The 16,089-nt window shown below is 44.5% G+C and overlaps 1 protein-coding gene across 8 annotated transcripts in view; it reads right to left on the bottom strand.

Moving 5' to 3' along the window:
- The window catches only part of LOC137378036 (engulfment and cell motility protein 2), a 168,772-nt gene that overhangs the window by 68,270 nt on the left and 84,413 nt on the right, over positions 1 to 16,089 (bottom strand). For all 8 annotated transcript variants that reach the window (XR_010976543.1, XM_068048077.1, XM_068048083.1 and 5 more), the window contains one exon: positions 12,708 to 12,786. Coding sequence is in view for 7 of the 8 variants with exons in the window: in XM_068048077.1 (XP_067904178.1) it covers positions 12,708 to 12,786 (79 nt within the window). In the remaining variant the exon portion in view is untranslated. The remainder of the gene's footprint in view (positions 1 to 12,707; positions 12,787 to 16,089) is intronic.

Raw genomic sequence — 16,089 nt, 5'->3', positions numbered from 1 at the left:
GCTGAAAATAGAGACATGTTGTCAAAGCTTTTCGTCTTGCACTCATCAAGACAATACGCAAGAATAACCAATGTAAGGGAAAACAACAACATATACCCGTATGAGAAGAGAGTGCCGATTGGTTGGCAAATGAACTCTGATTGGTAGAGGCATTACCAAGGAGAATGCAAGGAGTTTACAGTGACTGACAGTTAACTGCCAAGCTTTGTTTGAAATTTAAACCAGGCAGCATGACTCTGATTAGTCAAGGCATTGCCCTGAGGAATGAACCAACGAATGGCTGTCATTTATTTTGTTTAGCTGAAACAGGCGCAATGTTTGTCCATGTTCTTTCTGCCAGCAAAGAACAGGGCTCTGTGTATTAATATATGTAGCTTCCAGTACGTGCAAATGTGCCACACTGTGACAGCCATTCGTTGGTTCATTCCTCAGGGCAATGCCTTGACCAATCAGTCATGCTGCCTGGTTTAAATATCAAACAAAGCTTGGCAGTTAACAGTCAGTCACCGTAAACTGGTGCATTCTTCATGGCAATGCCTCTCAACCAATCAGCACTCTCTTCTCATACAGTATAAAGTTGTTGTTTCCCCGAACATTGGTATTCTTGCGGATAATCTTAAATAGTTCAATTAAGTCACTCCATAATCTTGTTTATTCAAGGGAATACAAACCTGGTTTTATGCAACCTGTCCTCATAATTTACTCCTGTTAACCCCGTTATCATTCTGGTGAATCTGCATTGCACGCCTTCAAAGGCAATATATCCTTCCTGAAGTGCAGTGCCCAGAATTAATAGGGTCTAACCAGAGCATTATGTAACTTCTTTCTTTTCTTCTTTCTTTTGGGCCTCCTTATCTCGAGAGACAATGGATACGCGCCTGGAGGTGGTCAGTGGTTTGTGAAGCAGCGCCTGGAGTGGCTATAAAGGCCAATTCTGGAGTGACAGGCTCTTCCACAGGTGCTGCAGAGAAATTTGTTTGTCGGGGCTGTTACACAGTTGGCTCTCCCCTTGCGCCTCTGTCTTTTTTCCTGCCAACTACCAAGTCTCTTCGACTCGCCACAATTTAGCCCTGTCTTTATGGCTGCCCGCCAGCTCTGGCGAATGCTGGCAACTGACTCCCACGACTCGTGATCAATGTCACACGATTTCATGTCGCGTTTGCAGACGTCTTTATAGCGGAGACATGGACGGCCGGTGGGTCTGATACCAGTGGCGAGCTCGCTGTACAATGTGTCTTTGGGGATCCTGCCATCTTCCATGCGGCTCACGCATGGAAGATGGCAGGATCCCCAAAGACACATTATGTAACAGTAACATAAATTCTACCCCTTTGTATTCCAGGCCGCGAGATAAACGCCATCAATTTTTAAACTTATTTTTGTACCTGTCCACCAGCTTTTAGTGATTTCTACACTTGGACCCCCTAAATCTCTCTGCTCCTCCACAGTTCCTAGCTTCTCTCCATCTAGAAAATACTCTGATTTATCTTTCTTAGGTCACATTTCCCCACATTGAATTCCATCTGCCACAGTTTTGCCCATTAACTTTATCAATGTCTCTTTGCAACTTCCTGCTCCCATTTACAGTGCAATCTAACCTGATGTCATCAGAAAGCTTGGATATTTGTCTCTATATTCCCTTATCCAAGACATTTAAAAATATAGTGAAAATATGAGAACCCAGTTCAGATCTCTGGGGGCCACTAGTCACAACCTGCCAACTGGAGTATCTATACATGACCCCAACTTACCTCCTAACCACTTCCATATGCTCCCATTTTTATTAACAGTCTGTTGTGTGGAACATTGTCAAATGCCTTCTGGAAGTTTATAGAAAGACCATCCATCAAAACCCCCTTAGTTACTTCCTCAGAAAATTCAACTAGGTTTGTTCGACATGACTTTACAAATCCATGCTGACTCTCTCTGATCAGCTCATATTTATCCAAATGTTCAGTCACTGTCTCATAAGATCATAAAAAAAATAAGAGTAGGCCAAACGGCCCTTCGAGCCTGCTCCGCCATTCAATACCATCATGGCTGATCTTCAACTTTAACTCCACTTTCCAGCCCGATCCCCATATCCCTCGGGAGTCCAAAAATGTATCTCAGCCTTGAATATACTCAACAACTGAGCATTCACAGCCCTCTCGGATAGGGAATTCCAAAGATTCACAACGGAGTGAAGAAATTATCCCTCATATCAATACTAAAAGGTCAACCCCTTATCCTGAGACTATGACCCCTCGTTCCTAGACTCTCCAGCCAGGGGAAATAGCCTCTCAGTATCTACCTGTCAAGGTCCTCTCAGAATCTTGTATGTTTCAATGAGATCACCTCTTATCCTGCTAAACTCCAGACAGCATCAGCCCATTCTACTCGATCTCTCCTCAGAGGACAACCCTCTCATCCCAGGAATCAATCTAGCGAGCTTTCGTTGCACTGCCTCTAAGGCAAGTATATCCTTCCACAGGTACAGAGACTAAAACTGTACATAGTATTCCAGGTGTGGTCTCACCTGTACAATTGGAGCAAGGTGTCCTTACTCTTGTACTCCAAACCCCTTGCAATAAAGGCCAACATACCATTTGTCTTCCTAATTGCTGTGCCTGCATGTTAACTTTCTATGTTTCTTTTACAAGGACACCAAGATCCCTCTTGAACACCAACCTTTAACAGCTTCACACAATTCAAAAAAAATTCTTCCTACCAAAAGTGAATAACCTCATGTTTCCCCACATTATACTCCCACCTGCCATCTTCTCACCACTCACTTATCATCTATATCCCTTTGCAGAGTCTGTGCTCCTCACAGCTTACTTTACCACCCAGCTTTGTAGTCAGCAAACTTGGATTTTTTACGCTTGGACCGTTTAAGTCATTAACATCGATTGTAAATTGCTGAGGCCCCAGCACTGATCTTTGCAGTATTCCACTTGTAATAGCCTGCCAACCTGAAAATGACCCGTTTATTCCTACTCTCTAGTTTCTATCCTTCAACCTCTATTCACGCTAATATATTAGTCCCAACCCCATTAATCCTTATCTTGTACAACAATCTTTTGTGTGGCACCTTAGCGAATACCTTTCGAAAATCCAAATATGCTACATCCACTGGTTCCCTTTCATCTATCCTGCTTGCTATATCTTTAAAAAAAAAAATTCTAATGGATTTGTCAAACATGATTTTCCTTTCATAAAACCCTGTTGACTCTACCTAATCATATGATGATTTTCTAAGTGCCCTTTTACCACTTCCTCAATAATGGATTCCAGCATTTCCCCAATATCTGACGTCAGGCTAACTGGCCTGTAGTTCCCCGTTTTCTCTCTCTCCTTTCAAAAATAGTGGTGTAACACTTGGTACCTTACAATCCACTGGGACCATTCCAGCAACTAGGGAATTTTTGAAGAACACAACCAGTGCATCCACCTGCAGCCACCTCTTTTAGAACCCTAGGATACAGGCCATCAGGTCCAGGGGATTTGTTGGCTTTTAGTTCCATTAATTTCTCCAGCAATTTTTTTTTAAACTATGACTTTAAATTCTTTGTTCTCATTAGACCATTGGTTCCCCACAATTTCTGCTTTTTAAAAAATGTCTGCCATTGTAAAGAGACACACAAATATGTGTTTTACGTCCCTGCCATTTCATTATTCCCCATTATAATTTCCTCTGTCGCAGCTTCTCTTTTTACTTACTTGTACAAGCACTTGCAAGCATTTTTCATATTTCTTGCCAGTTTAATCTCATTCTATTTTCTCCCTCTATCAATTTTTTTGCTCATTCTTTGCTGCTTTCTAAAACTTTCCCAATCCTCAGGCTTACTACTCTTCTTGGCAATATTATAAGCCTCTTCTTTTAATCTAATACTATCCTTAACCTCTTTCGTTAGCCATGGTTGGATCACTTACCCATGGAGTTTTTATTTGTCAATATAATGTACATTTGAGAGTTATGAAATATTTATTTAAATGTTTGCCATTGCTTATCTACCGCCACGTATTTTAATCTGGATTTCCCAATCTATCTTAGCCAACTTGTCCCTTATACATATGTATTTGGCTTTATTTACGTTCAACACTCTTGTTTCGGACTTGTATACATCACTCTCAAATTCAATGTGAAATTCTATCATATTATAATCACTAATCCCCAGATAATTCCTTACTATGAGATTGCTAATTAACTTTGTCTCATTACACAATGGAAGACCTAAAATAGCCTCTTCCCTGGTTGGTTCCACAACGTATTGTTCTAGGAAACTGTTTTGTATGCATTCCATGATTTCATCCTCCAAATTACTTTTGCTGATTTTATTTGTCCAGTCTCTAGAAGATTGAGGTCTCCCATCATTATTGTATTGCCTTTGTTACAAGCGCCTCTGATTTCTTGATTAATATTCTGTAAAACAGTATAGCTGTTAGGGGCCGATAAATTACACCCACCATTGTTTTCTGCCCCTTATTATTTCTTATCTGCACGCAGACTAATTCTATTGCTGCTCTTCCAAGCCAAGATCCTTCCTCAGTACTGCCCTTATGACCTCCTTTATCAGTTGTGGAGGAGGGGCATCAACCTGAAACATTAATTCTGTTTCTCTCTCCACAGATGCTGCCATCCTGCTGAGTATTTCCAGCATTTTCTGTTTTTATCTCAACTTTCATTCTATCTCTGATCACTCTAATAACAAAATTCTAGCATCTTCTCCACAACAGCTATTTAATGAATAGGCCTATAATTTCCTAGTTTATCCTCTTACCTTTCCTTAATAAAGTGACATCGGCAGTTTTCCAGTTCAAGGGGAAAATTCCTGAAAAGAGTGTGCTTTGGAAGATCATGACCAACGCATCAACAATTTTCACACCTACTTTTAATATCCTGGGGTGCAAACCACTGGGTCCTGGAGATTTTTCTGTCTTTAGTCTCATTTTCCCCATTACTTAAAAAAAAATTAAATCTAGTAAGTTGTCCCCCCTCGATTTATTTTTTACTTTTCCTTGTATACCTGGTATGTTATCCTCTTTGCCTCTTGTGAAGTCTGTTGCAAAGTAGCTATTTAGCAAGGCCGCCATTTCCTGCTTTTCAATTACAACATTGGTGTCTTTAAGGGGTCCATATTACTCTTCGCCACTCTCTTTCTCTTAAAATACCTGGAAATACCTTTAGTGTTGTCCTTGACATCCCTTGCAAGTTTTTTTTCTCAATCCCTTTTTGTAGCTGTTACTATTTACATTGTCTCCCTTTGCTGCTCTTTATCTTTCCCAGTCTGCAGGATCTCTACTGTTCTTTATCTCTGTAGAAGTCCTTTTTAAAAAAAAAGTTTGATATCATCTCCTACTTCCCTTGTTGACCAATTTGGTTAAATACACAAGTAGCACTCTTCTCCTTCAAGGATAGATAAGATTCTTGTCAGGCAAGGGAATCAAAGGTTATCGGGGTAGATGGAGTGTGGAATTCGATACACAAACAGATCAGCCATGATCTTATTTAATGGCGGAGCAGGCTTGAAGGGCTAAATGGCCTACTTCTACTCCTAATTCGTATGTTCATACATTCATATGATATGTACAGGACTTGTATTCGACCAAATACTACTTTAAATATCTCCCACTACACATCTATACTTGTATGTGTTAATAGTTCTGCCCAATCTAGTGGTCAATTTCTGGATGTGAATGTTGTGCTTATTAAACTAATATTAGTCACTGTTGGGAAGGGAATATTTTTCTAACTTTGCTGCCCAGTGCTAGCATCAGGTCAGCTAAAGCACAGTTAAGATGCAGAGTAACTCTCCTCTTATTTTGCTCCAACAGGACGGCGTAGCCCCACTATCAGAAAAGCACTATTGATCATAGTAGGAATTTTCAGAGGCCGGTGGAGACGGGCAGGCAAATTGCAGAAAGTGATGTCAGGATCCCGCCCCCTTCCAGCTTTCCCGGGACGGGTTGGGAGTGCAGTGGGGAACCCCTGTGGCTGAGGTGGAAGGCAATTAGGAGCGATTTTGCTTTATGGATTCCCTCTTTTCCAACAGTGCAGGAGTTCTACACTGTATCTGCAACCTGGCAAGTTACAGAAGGCAAATGCACAATGGGAAGAACTTTTTCAGTGAAACTGAAAAACTAGGATGGCTTTGATCAGTCAGTGAAGAGCTCGAGCCTTGGCCAAGTGAGAGGCTGCTGTTCAAAGCACTCCTTCTCAGAGTGCTATCACTACTTGACAGGTGATTGCCAACTGCATGGAAGGCACTTCAGTTGCCTAACACTTACCTTCAGCTCCACTTTCCGGCTGCCAGCCTTCAAAGCAGCATGAAAGAAGCTTATGCAGCTCCACTGTTCTCCTTCACTTCTCTATTGCAAACCATCTTAAAACCCTTTCCATGGTCTCCTCTATTCTCACATCCAACAGTAAGTGCGAGGAGCTCATGGATTTCTTGGTCACTAAGGTCGAAACCTTCTGATCAGCTGCCTCTGCTGCTTCGCCCCTTTCCCCTAGTCCACCAGACCAAACTCCCTCTGAGGTTCCCCCCTGATCTAGTGCTGAATTTGCATCTTTCTCTAGTTTCTCTCCTATCACACCTAATGATCTCTCCGAGGTCATCTTGTCCATGAAACCCAGCTCCTGCTCCCTTGACCCTATTCCCACAAAGCTGATGACCATCCAACTTCCACTCCTGGTCTCCATGTTAGCAGATATTGTTAACAATTCTCTCTCTCCAGCTGTTGTCCCTCTCACCTTTAAATCTGCCATTATCACCCCCTCCTCAAAACAACAACCCTTGACCCCACAGTCCTTGCAAACTACCGTCCCTCCAACCTCCCTTTCCTCTTCAAAGTTCTCAAACATGTTGTCACCTCTCAAATACGTGCCCATGTTTCTGGGAGCTCCATGTTTCAAACCCTCCATTCAGGTTTCCGATTCTGCCACAGTACCGTAACAGTCTGAGCAAAGTCACAAATGATATCTTATGTGACTGCGACAAAGGAGAACTTTCCTTCTTTGTCCTTCTTGACCTGTCTGCAGTTTTTGACACGGCTGACCACACCATCCCCGTCCAACGCCTCTCTACCGTCGTCAAGCTGGGGGTGACTGCTCTCACCTGGTTCCATTCCTATCTATTCAATTGTAACCAGAGTATCACTTGCAATGGCTTCTCTTCCCACTCCTGCACAGTTACTTCTGGTGTCCCCCAAGGATCTATCCTTGGCCCCTTCCTATTTCTCATCTAAATGCTGCCCCTCGGTGACATCATCTGAAAGTTTTCACATGTATGCTGACAACACAGTTTTACCTTACCACCACTTCGTTCGACTCCTCCACTGCTGCTAAATTATCAGGCAGTTTGTGTGACATCCAGTATTGGATGAGCAGAAATTTCCTTCTATTAAATAATGGGAAGACTGAAGCCATTGTTTTTGGTCCTCGCTCCAAACTCCATTCCCTAGCTACCAACTCCATCCTTCTCCCTGGTAGCTGCCTGAGGCTGAACTAGACTGCTCACAATCTTGATGTTACCCTGACCCTGAAAAGAGCTCCTGACTATCACTAAGACCACCTATTTCCACCTTCATAACATCGCCCTACTTTGCCCCTGTCTCAGCTCATCAACTGCTGAAACCCTTTGTTATTTCTAAATTTAACTATTCCAATACACACCCAGCTGGTCTCCTACATTCTACCCTCTGTAAACTTGGAGTCATCCAAAACTCTGCTGCCCGTATCTTAACTTGTACCAAGTACTATTCACCTGCCACTCCTGTGCTCGCTGACTTACATTGGCTCCGAGTTGCGGTCAAGCAACGTCTTGATTTTAAAATTTTCATCCTTGTTTTCAAATCCATCCATGGACTCACCCCTTCCTATCTCTGTAATCTCCTTCAGCACCACAGCCCTCCAAGATATCTGCGCTCATTTAATTCAGGCCTCTTGAGCATCCCTGATCTTAATTGTTCCACCGTTGGTGGCTGTGCCTTCAGTTGCCTAGGCCCAAAGCTCTGGAAGTCCCTCTTTAAACCTCTCCACTTCGCTTTCCTCCTTTAAGAGGCTCGTTAAAGCCGACCTTTTTGACCATGCTTTTGGCCATCTGACCTAATGTGTCCTTATGTGGCTCGGTTTCATACTTTGTTTTATAATGCTCCTGTGAAGCACCTTCAGACATTTTATTACAATAAAGGTGCTATATTAGTGTGTTTTTGCTGTTGCAATCTGTGGATGCAGGTAAGTGACTTCCAGCCAGAGGGGGCTTTCTCCTGCTTTTTCCATTTTATAATTGTGCCTTGTGACTTGGGATCTATAGCTTAGCTATTCCTCACTGGGGCGAAGGTCAAGAACTTGAGGCAAATGTGGGAGGTATTGCATCATGGTTCGGTGACTAGCTTTTATGCATGGATCATGCAGTAACAAATGGGCTGTTAAATACTGCGAAATTTGTAAGTTTTTTGGCCAGTGTTGGTGTTGATGTACAGTCCCAAGTGTTGAATCTGTTTTTAGGCAGGCAGTGGGGGCAGGTCCTGCAGCCAAGCCAAACGACCAACAGCAAAGCCCAGTGAGATGCTGCAATTCAAATTTAGGTGCCTAAGTCATAGAATCATAGGGCTGAATTTTTCAGGCCCATTGGGATCAAGCTGGGAGGTGGGAAGGCTGGCAATATGACACGGGACTGCGTTGTGGCGGGGGTGGGGGTGGAGCCTGGCGTCTCCCACTACCATGGCGTATTGCCAGCAGCAGGAACCTCAGCGGCTTGATCACCCACTGGGCGGCCAATTGAGTCATTTAAGGGCCAATTAGGGTTCACTTCCTGCTTCGGGAGGCATTTTGGCTGTGTCGGGAGGGCCCATCGCTGAGTGGGGAGACAGCCAGATAAACCCTGGTGGACTCCCAGAAGGTTCCCAGGGAGGGACCCTCCTTGATGGGCGCCCCGAGCGGTAACGGCAGCCCCCTAGGCAGCTGCACTGCCGGTGTACCATGACCCCAACCCCAATCGCTGGGGCCTGCCTGCCTAGCCCCTCCATTGAGGCGCCCTCTCCTTGGAGTTGCAGCTTCAGCAAATGGCTACCACTAGCGGTAGCTCTGCCAAGGCTGCTGGCCCTCTGTTTGGGACAGCAGCTCTAGGGGACAGACCATCATCCTCAATTGGACTGCAACCTTGGTGGCAGACTGCTTATTGGCTGCCAGCAAAATGCCGCCCCGGGGTCCTGCTGCCTACTGGAGCAGGGTCGCCTCCCACTTTCGGTCCCAGCAGCATGACATAACCCTGAACCCAAAAATTCAGCCCATAAACTGATACAGAAAGAGGCCATTCGGCCCACTGTGCCTGTGGTAGCTCTTTGAAAGAGCGATCCAATTAGTCCCACTCTCCTAGCCTTTCCCCATAGCCCTGCAAATTTTTCCCTTTCAAGTATTTATCCAATTTTCTTTTGAAAGTTACTATTGAATCTGCTTCCACCACCCTTTCAGGCAGTGCATTCTTGATCAAAACTCAGTGTTAAAAAAAATTCTCCTCTTCCTCATGACTCTTTTGCCAATTATTCTAAATGTGTCCCCTGGTTACTGACCACCCCCCCCCCCCCTCCACCCCGTCAGTGTAAACAGTTTCTCCACAGCTACTCTATCAAAACACCTCACAATTTATGAAATCTCCCTTTAGTCTTGTTCAAAGGAGAATAATTCCAACTTCTCATTTGTGCCCTTTTATGGCTCCTACATGGCACTTTGAGAGCATGTAATTCATCAATGGGTGTTGCCATGTGACTCGAACAGGACACAGCTTATAGGTTAGTCTGCAACCAGGTTGAAAGCATTCATTAAGTTTTACTCATCCAAATTCTGCTGCCCAAATCCTAACTCATACCAAGTCACATTCACTCATCACCCTTGTGCTTGCTGACCAGCAATACAATGAATTTAAACCTCTCATCTTCCTGTTTAAATTCCTCCATGGCCTTGTCCCTCCCCAACTCCTTTACCTCTTCCAGTTCTCCAATTCTGGCATTTTGTGCAACCTCAATTTTCATTGCTCCACAATTGGTGGCCATGCCTGCAGCTACCAAGGTCCGGAATTCCATCCCTAAACCTCCCCACCTCTCTCTCGTCCTTTAAAAACGCCTCATTAAAACCTATCTCTGACTGAGCTTTTGATCACTTGTTCTGATATCTCATTACGTGGCTCAGTGTCAAATTTTCTTTGATAATGCACCTGTGAAGTACCTTGGGACGTTTTACAACATTAAAAGGCTTTATATAAATGCAAGTTGTTGTTGTTTGCCTTTTTATCTATTACTACATAAAAACAGCACGGTTTTGTTAACATTGTATGGGAGGTGTGTTGGGCAGTAGCAATCTTGGCTGATACCCTGGGTTCGAGGGATGAAAGCCCTGAAATGGAAAGGAAATGCAGACTGGCAGCTTTGGAAATAAAACTAAATGAGCAAAATGTGGTGGTGGTGGGGGGAGGGGGTTAAAAGGTTAAAAAGCTATCCAATAGACTCCACACCCCAGAGAATCTGAACATCTGTCCCAATCCCAAAACAGAAGTGGATGACATGAGGAGCAGAGAGCACAGTTTTTAGCTGGATGAGAACAAACTGGCTCTAAGGCAGAAGAATGTGGGAGAAGACCCCATACAGCACCAACTATCCAATACATCACAAAGACATTTTCAATGTGCAGATGATGTTTGAGGAAGAAAGTTAGTGTCCTGTTACTGCCAGCTATGGCACTAAAGGTTTGAAATGACACGCGTCATTTATTACTTACTGTCAAAGGCAGATCGAGACCAGACTCCTCCCCTTCTGAGGAGGGAAGGATAGACTGGTGGTGACAGCAGAGACCCCAAAGCAACAGCGTCACACCATTGGGCCATATCCACACAGCAAGAGTTACAGCAACAACAAGAAGAGATAAGCGATTAGTATGACAGACAGGAAAGAGCACTACTGAGGTGGGGGGAGGGACCACAAGCATCTACCATAGCTTGAGCGGATGGGAATCTAATAAAAAGATATCTGGGGGGTCAAGTCATAAACTCTAACAGAGCCTTTTGGGACACAGCTCGTTAACAAACAAAGGGGAGTTGTCACTAATAAACAGTCGGGATAGTAAGGGGAAAGTACAAATCTACTTTATCTTTTCTCCCTTATCCTCATATTTTCCATAACTAACATTTAGGAAGAATGTCAAATCTGTGGAGTAGGTACAGAAGAGATTCACTAAGATGATACCAGGGATGTGAGGATTTAGCTACAAGACTAATTGGGGGTCTTTTCACTGGAGCAGAGGTAGTTAAGAGGAGATCTGATAGAGGTGTTCAAAATCATGAAGGGTTTTGATAAGGTAAATGGAGGAAAAACTAACTAACTATAGGGAACAAATTGAAGATAATCAAAAGAATGTAGAAGAGGAGAGGGTGAGACTATTTTCTTTATACACAGAGGGCTGTTAGATCCTATCAGAAACAGTAGTGAAAGCAGAGTCCAATGCAGATGTTAAAACAGAAGTGGATAACTACTTTAAAAATGTAAAATTTGAAGAGCAATAGGAAAAGGGGTTAACCTCTCTCAGAAGGTACTCCCTCAAAGCTATTAGGTAGGGAGTTCCAGGATTCTGACCCAGCAATGAAGGAATGGTGATACTTGTCCAAGTCAGGATGCTATATGACTTGGAGATGCACCTGCTGGCTTTGTCCTTTAGGTGGTGGAATAAAGAATGGTGTTATTGATTAGATAGAGAATCTATTATAATACGAAACTGGCCAAAAAGGTATTTACTGAGTCATAAAGACCAGGAAGTTTCCCAGTCTGTGCCGAGTCAGCTGATCTCAGCCAGGGCAGTGATAAGTGGGCTAACAATTGGCCTCAGCACCTCCAATCTAATGAGGGAGGGGAAAAGCAGCCAAACTTCTGCACACTATCCAGTGAACCTCGCTGGAGAGTGCATGGATGTGAATGTCAGGTGAAGGACATGATGGAGCTCAGCTGCAATTTCAACCCCCTCCCTGGGTGGAACAGTCCATTGATGTTCACCATTCAGGCTCACAAGCTAAGAGCAGCTGCCTGGATGAAGATTGGGAGGGCTGCATGCTGAGTTAGTGTTCCCACTGGCAAGAGCTGGCACCTTTCAGCCTGTAACCTCCTGCAGACCTACAAGCCTCTGAGATCTCTGCATTCCTCCATTTCTGCCTCTTGGGAATGCCTCACTTCATCTGCTCCACCTTTGGCAGAGTAAACTGCCTTCAGCTGCCTTGGTGCTAAACTCTGAAATTTGGACCCTAAACCTCCTGACTCTCTCTGTCCCCTCTCCTTTGCAAACACTCCTTAAAACCTACATTTTTGACCAAGCATTTGGTCACCTGTCCTGATGTCTCTTTGTGTGGCTCAAGGCTCTGAGCACCTTGGAACATTTTACTATGTTAAAAGGGCCAGATAAAGGCGAGTTTCTGCTGTTGTTGAGAGTAAAGTTGGCAAAAGGAAGCAGAGAGCAGCCATGAATGGAGAGTGGTTGTAGTCAGCAGTGAACAGCACTGGGGACTCTGTTAGTAAGAATACCTTAAACAAAATGACCTTAAACAAAGCAGCTATAATGCAAGATGTTTTAGGCTGATGACAGTACAGGAAAAGCAAGCTGCAAGAGGGATCTGAAGAGATTATTGTGCAGAAAATAAGACAGACAGACAGACGCAGAGACACATAGTGAGAGACAAGAGACTAACCTGCCTGCGGTCCTCTGGTGCTTTCAGGAATAAAGCATTGATGAGCGCAATGGCGTACGTCTGGATCTCCTGGTTTGATCTGTGGAAACAATGGCATGTCCAAAATTATTGGCCCTGTTATTCCGTACTGCTGTGGTTTCACGTTGTGTTGTTCGCTTTCTCTCCACCTCTATAGGAAACACCAAACACTCCCGAGGCATCTTTACCCCTTCTACAGGTCTGATCATGGCAGACAGACATCTTATCCAGGTAGCACAATCACAAACTTGTGAAAGTGTGGAGTTCAGCACCTTTCATGATCTCAGGAAGTCTCAAAGCCCTTCATAGCCAATGAAGTATTTTTTGAAGCGTAGTCACTGTTATAATGTAGGAAACACAGCAGCAGCAAGGGGATAAGCACAAGATCGTCTGTTGTAGGTGTTGCTTGAGGGGTAGATATGGGCCAGATACTGGGGAGAAAACCCCTGCTCTTCTTCAAAATATTGCCATGCGATGTTTGACATTTAACTGAAAGGGCAGGTGGGACCTCGATTTAACATCTCACCCGAAGGGCGGCACTTCTGACAGTGCAGCACTCCCCAGCACTGAAGTGTCAGCTTAGTCTGAGTGGAGGTTGAACACACGGCTTCCTGAGTCAGAGGCAGGTGTGAGCCTAAACTCCCTGACCAGGAATCAAACATGGGTCTCAGCAAGGAGGGGGCCGACTTCTAACCTCTGGACCACCAGGGACCTCCAGCAGGGCTGAGAATAAAATAACATGGATAGATGACAAAAACAGTGATACCATGGGACTGAATACATGGTTGTTCAGGTCATGCTTTCAAATTGTTGTTTTCAAGTACCCCATACCCTTGCTCCTCCCTATCTGTAACCTCCTCCAGACATACAACCCTCCGAGATCTCTCCGCTCCTCCAATTTGGGACTGCTGACCATCCCCAATTTCCTTTGCCCCACATTGGCAGTTGTGCTTTCAGCTGCCTTGGCTCCAAGCACCAACATTCATTCCCTTAACCTCTCCACTTCTCTCTCCTTTTTTCTGAAAACCTACTTGAACTCTGCCCTGGTATCTCCTTATGTGACTTGGTGTCAACTTTTGTGTGATTATGCTCCTGTGAAGCACCTTATAACATTTTATTAAAAGGTGCTATATAAATGCAAAATGAGAAGATTGATTTAGAACAGTTATTTGAACCCCCAAAGGGACAGATTTCAGCCTTGAATTCGTATACTGTGAATTGCTTGGAAATTCCTCTCTGCTGCACCGAGAACCACCAACAGTTACCATCAATGCCCTCTGAATCACTGACCTAGGATGTCCAGACTGAATGATGAACAACCAGGAGCTAATCATTGCAGATTGATCAAGTGAAAAGGTGCAGTCATTGTGAAATAATGCACTGTCTGATAAACAGGGAACAAAGCATACCTGGATGGACACAGATCTAATACATAGATCTAGCTTCTAAAGTTGGTGAAAGATTGCCAAGTTGGGTGGGGGTGCTGGTGGGGTGGGAGGGTGTAATGAGTGAGTAACGTAGTAGTTTTATCTTCTCTGTCTGTCAAATTCGTAAACTTTCAAATTCTTGCGGTATGTACAAAACACATTTATTGCATTGGGCCAGACCAAAGCTAAAGAGACTTGAAGCTATATCACTAAATATAATTGATTAACAGAGCCCAGGATTCACCAAGTATCTTGAATAATCAAAATAATCAGACAGCTTGTGTGTGCTTTGCATTCTAGAAGCTTTTGGCTGAGGAGAAAGAACTATTTGAAGGCAACCGAGATACTATTGGAATCCAATTAAATCAGAATCCTCAAAAATCTAGCAGTCTATTACAGATCACTCCCTGCAACCATTCAATTTAACGCACACCTTAAGCCCGATTAGTATAATGCTGATGCTCCTCCATAATGATATAGTGCCAATTCACAGCTCACTGTTAGAGAATCAAAGGGAATGGGTGTGTGAGGGAAGGGACATCCTTGTGTCACTGTGCCAGCCATTCAGAATCTACCACCAAAAACAACTTAAGGTGCCCAGGACGCAGGGTTAGACCTACCATGTGTGAGTAAATTGCTTTTCCAGAGGTGTGGCACAGATCAAGATTGGTAACTAGTAACTTCCTCTCCTCCCCTCTCCGGTGTGCATTCTGTAAGACCTAAAAATCCTTGTTCACTACATTTATAGCTTTGTATGACTAAAGAACTATATAGCACCATTCACGGCCTCATAACACTTTATAGCCAATTAAGTACTTTTTTGACGTGTAGTCACTTCTGTGACATCACTTGATTCGACACCCGCCTCAATCATCTGCAGCTGAAACCCTCATTCAAGGCTGTGTTACCTCAGATTTGACTATTCCAACACTCTCCTGGCTGGTCTCCTACATTCTACCCTCCCTAAACTTTAGGTCATTCAAAACTTTTCTGCCTGCCTGAGGAAGGATGGTGAGCGTGGGGAGGGAGGGAGGATGAGCGTGTTGGGGGGGGCGGGGGGGGGGGTGCGTAGGATGATGAGCGTGGTGGGGGGGGGGGGGGATGATGATGAGCATGGGTAAGGGGGGGGGGGGGGGGAGAGGGAGGGAGGATGATGAGCACAGGGAGGGGGGGGGAGCAGCAAGTGGGGGGGGGGGGTGGGGAGAGAGCGGAGTGGGGGAATGGGAAGCAAGCAGGGGGGGTGGGTGGGGAAGCGAGGTGGCCGAAGACCTTGTGGTGGTGGTGGTGGTGGCTGCGCTCTCCTCATCCACCCCCTCCCCCCCCCCCACCCCCTCCGGTCACTGACTGCAGGCCACTCGCTCCCTGCAACAACCCACCCACCACCACTCTCTCTGGTCGCTCTCTCCCCACTCCCAACCACCCCACACCCCCCCCTGCTCCCCACAATGCGGAGAAGTGTGAAGGGTTTCATTTTGGTCAGAAGAACAAGGAGAGGCAATATAAATTAAAAGATACAAATCTAAAAGGGGTGCAGGAATACTAGAATCTGGCAGTCTATGTGCACAAACTGTTGAATTTGGCAGGGCAGGTTGAGAAAGTGATTAATAAAGCATAGGATCCATCGAGGCAGAGAGTACAAAAGCAAGAAAGTTATGGTGAACCTTTATAAAAACACTGATTCGACCTCAGTTGGAGTATGGTGTCCAATTCTGGACACTGCGCTTTAGGAAGGACGTGAAGGTATTGGAGGGTGCAGAAAAGATTTACAAGAATGGTTGCAGGGATGAAGGACTGCAGTTACATGGAAAGATCGGTGAATCTGGAGCTGTTCTCCTACGAGATGGTTGAGAGGAAATTTGATTGAAGTTTTCAAAATGATGAGGAGCCTAGACAGAATAGATAGGGAGAAACTGTTCCTATTGGCAGAGGGGTCGAGA

Source organism: Heterodontus francisci, chromosome 16 (assembly GCF_036365525.1).
Source record: "Heterodontus francisci isolate sHetFra1 chromosome 16, sHetFra1.hap1, whole genome shotgun sequence".
In the NCBI taxonomy this organism is placed as follows: domain Eukaryota; kingdom Metazoa; phylum Chordata; class Chondrichthyes; order Heterodontiformes; family Heterodontidae; genus Heterodontus; species Heterodontus francisci.
Note: the sequence above shows the minus strand (reverse complement) of the source record. Positions and strands in the feature narration are given on the sequence as shown.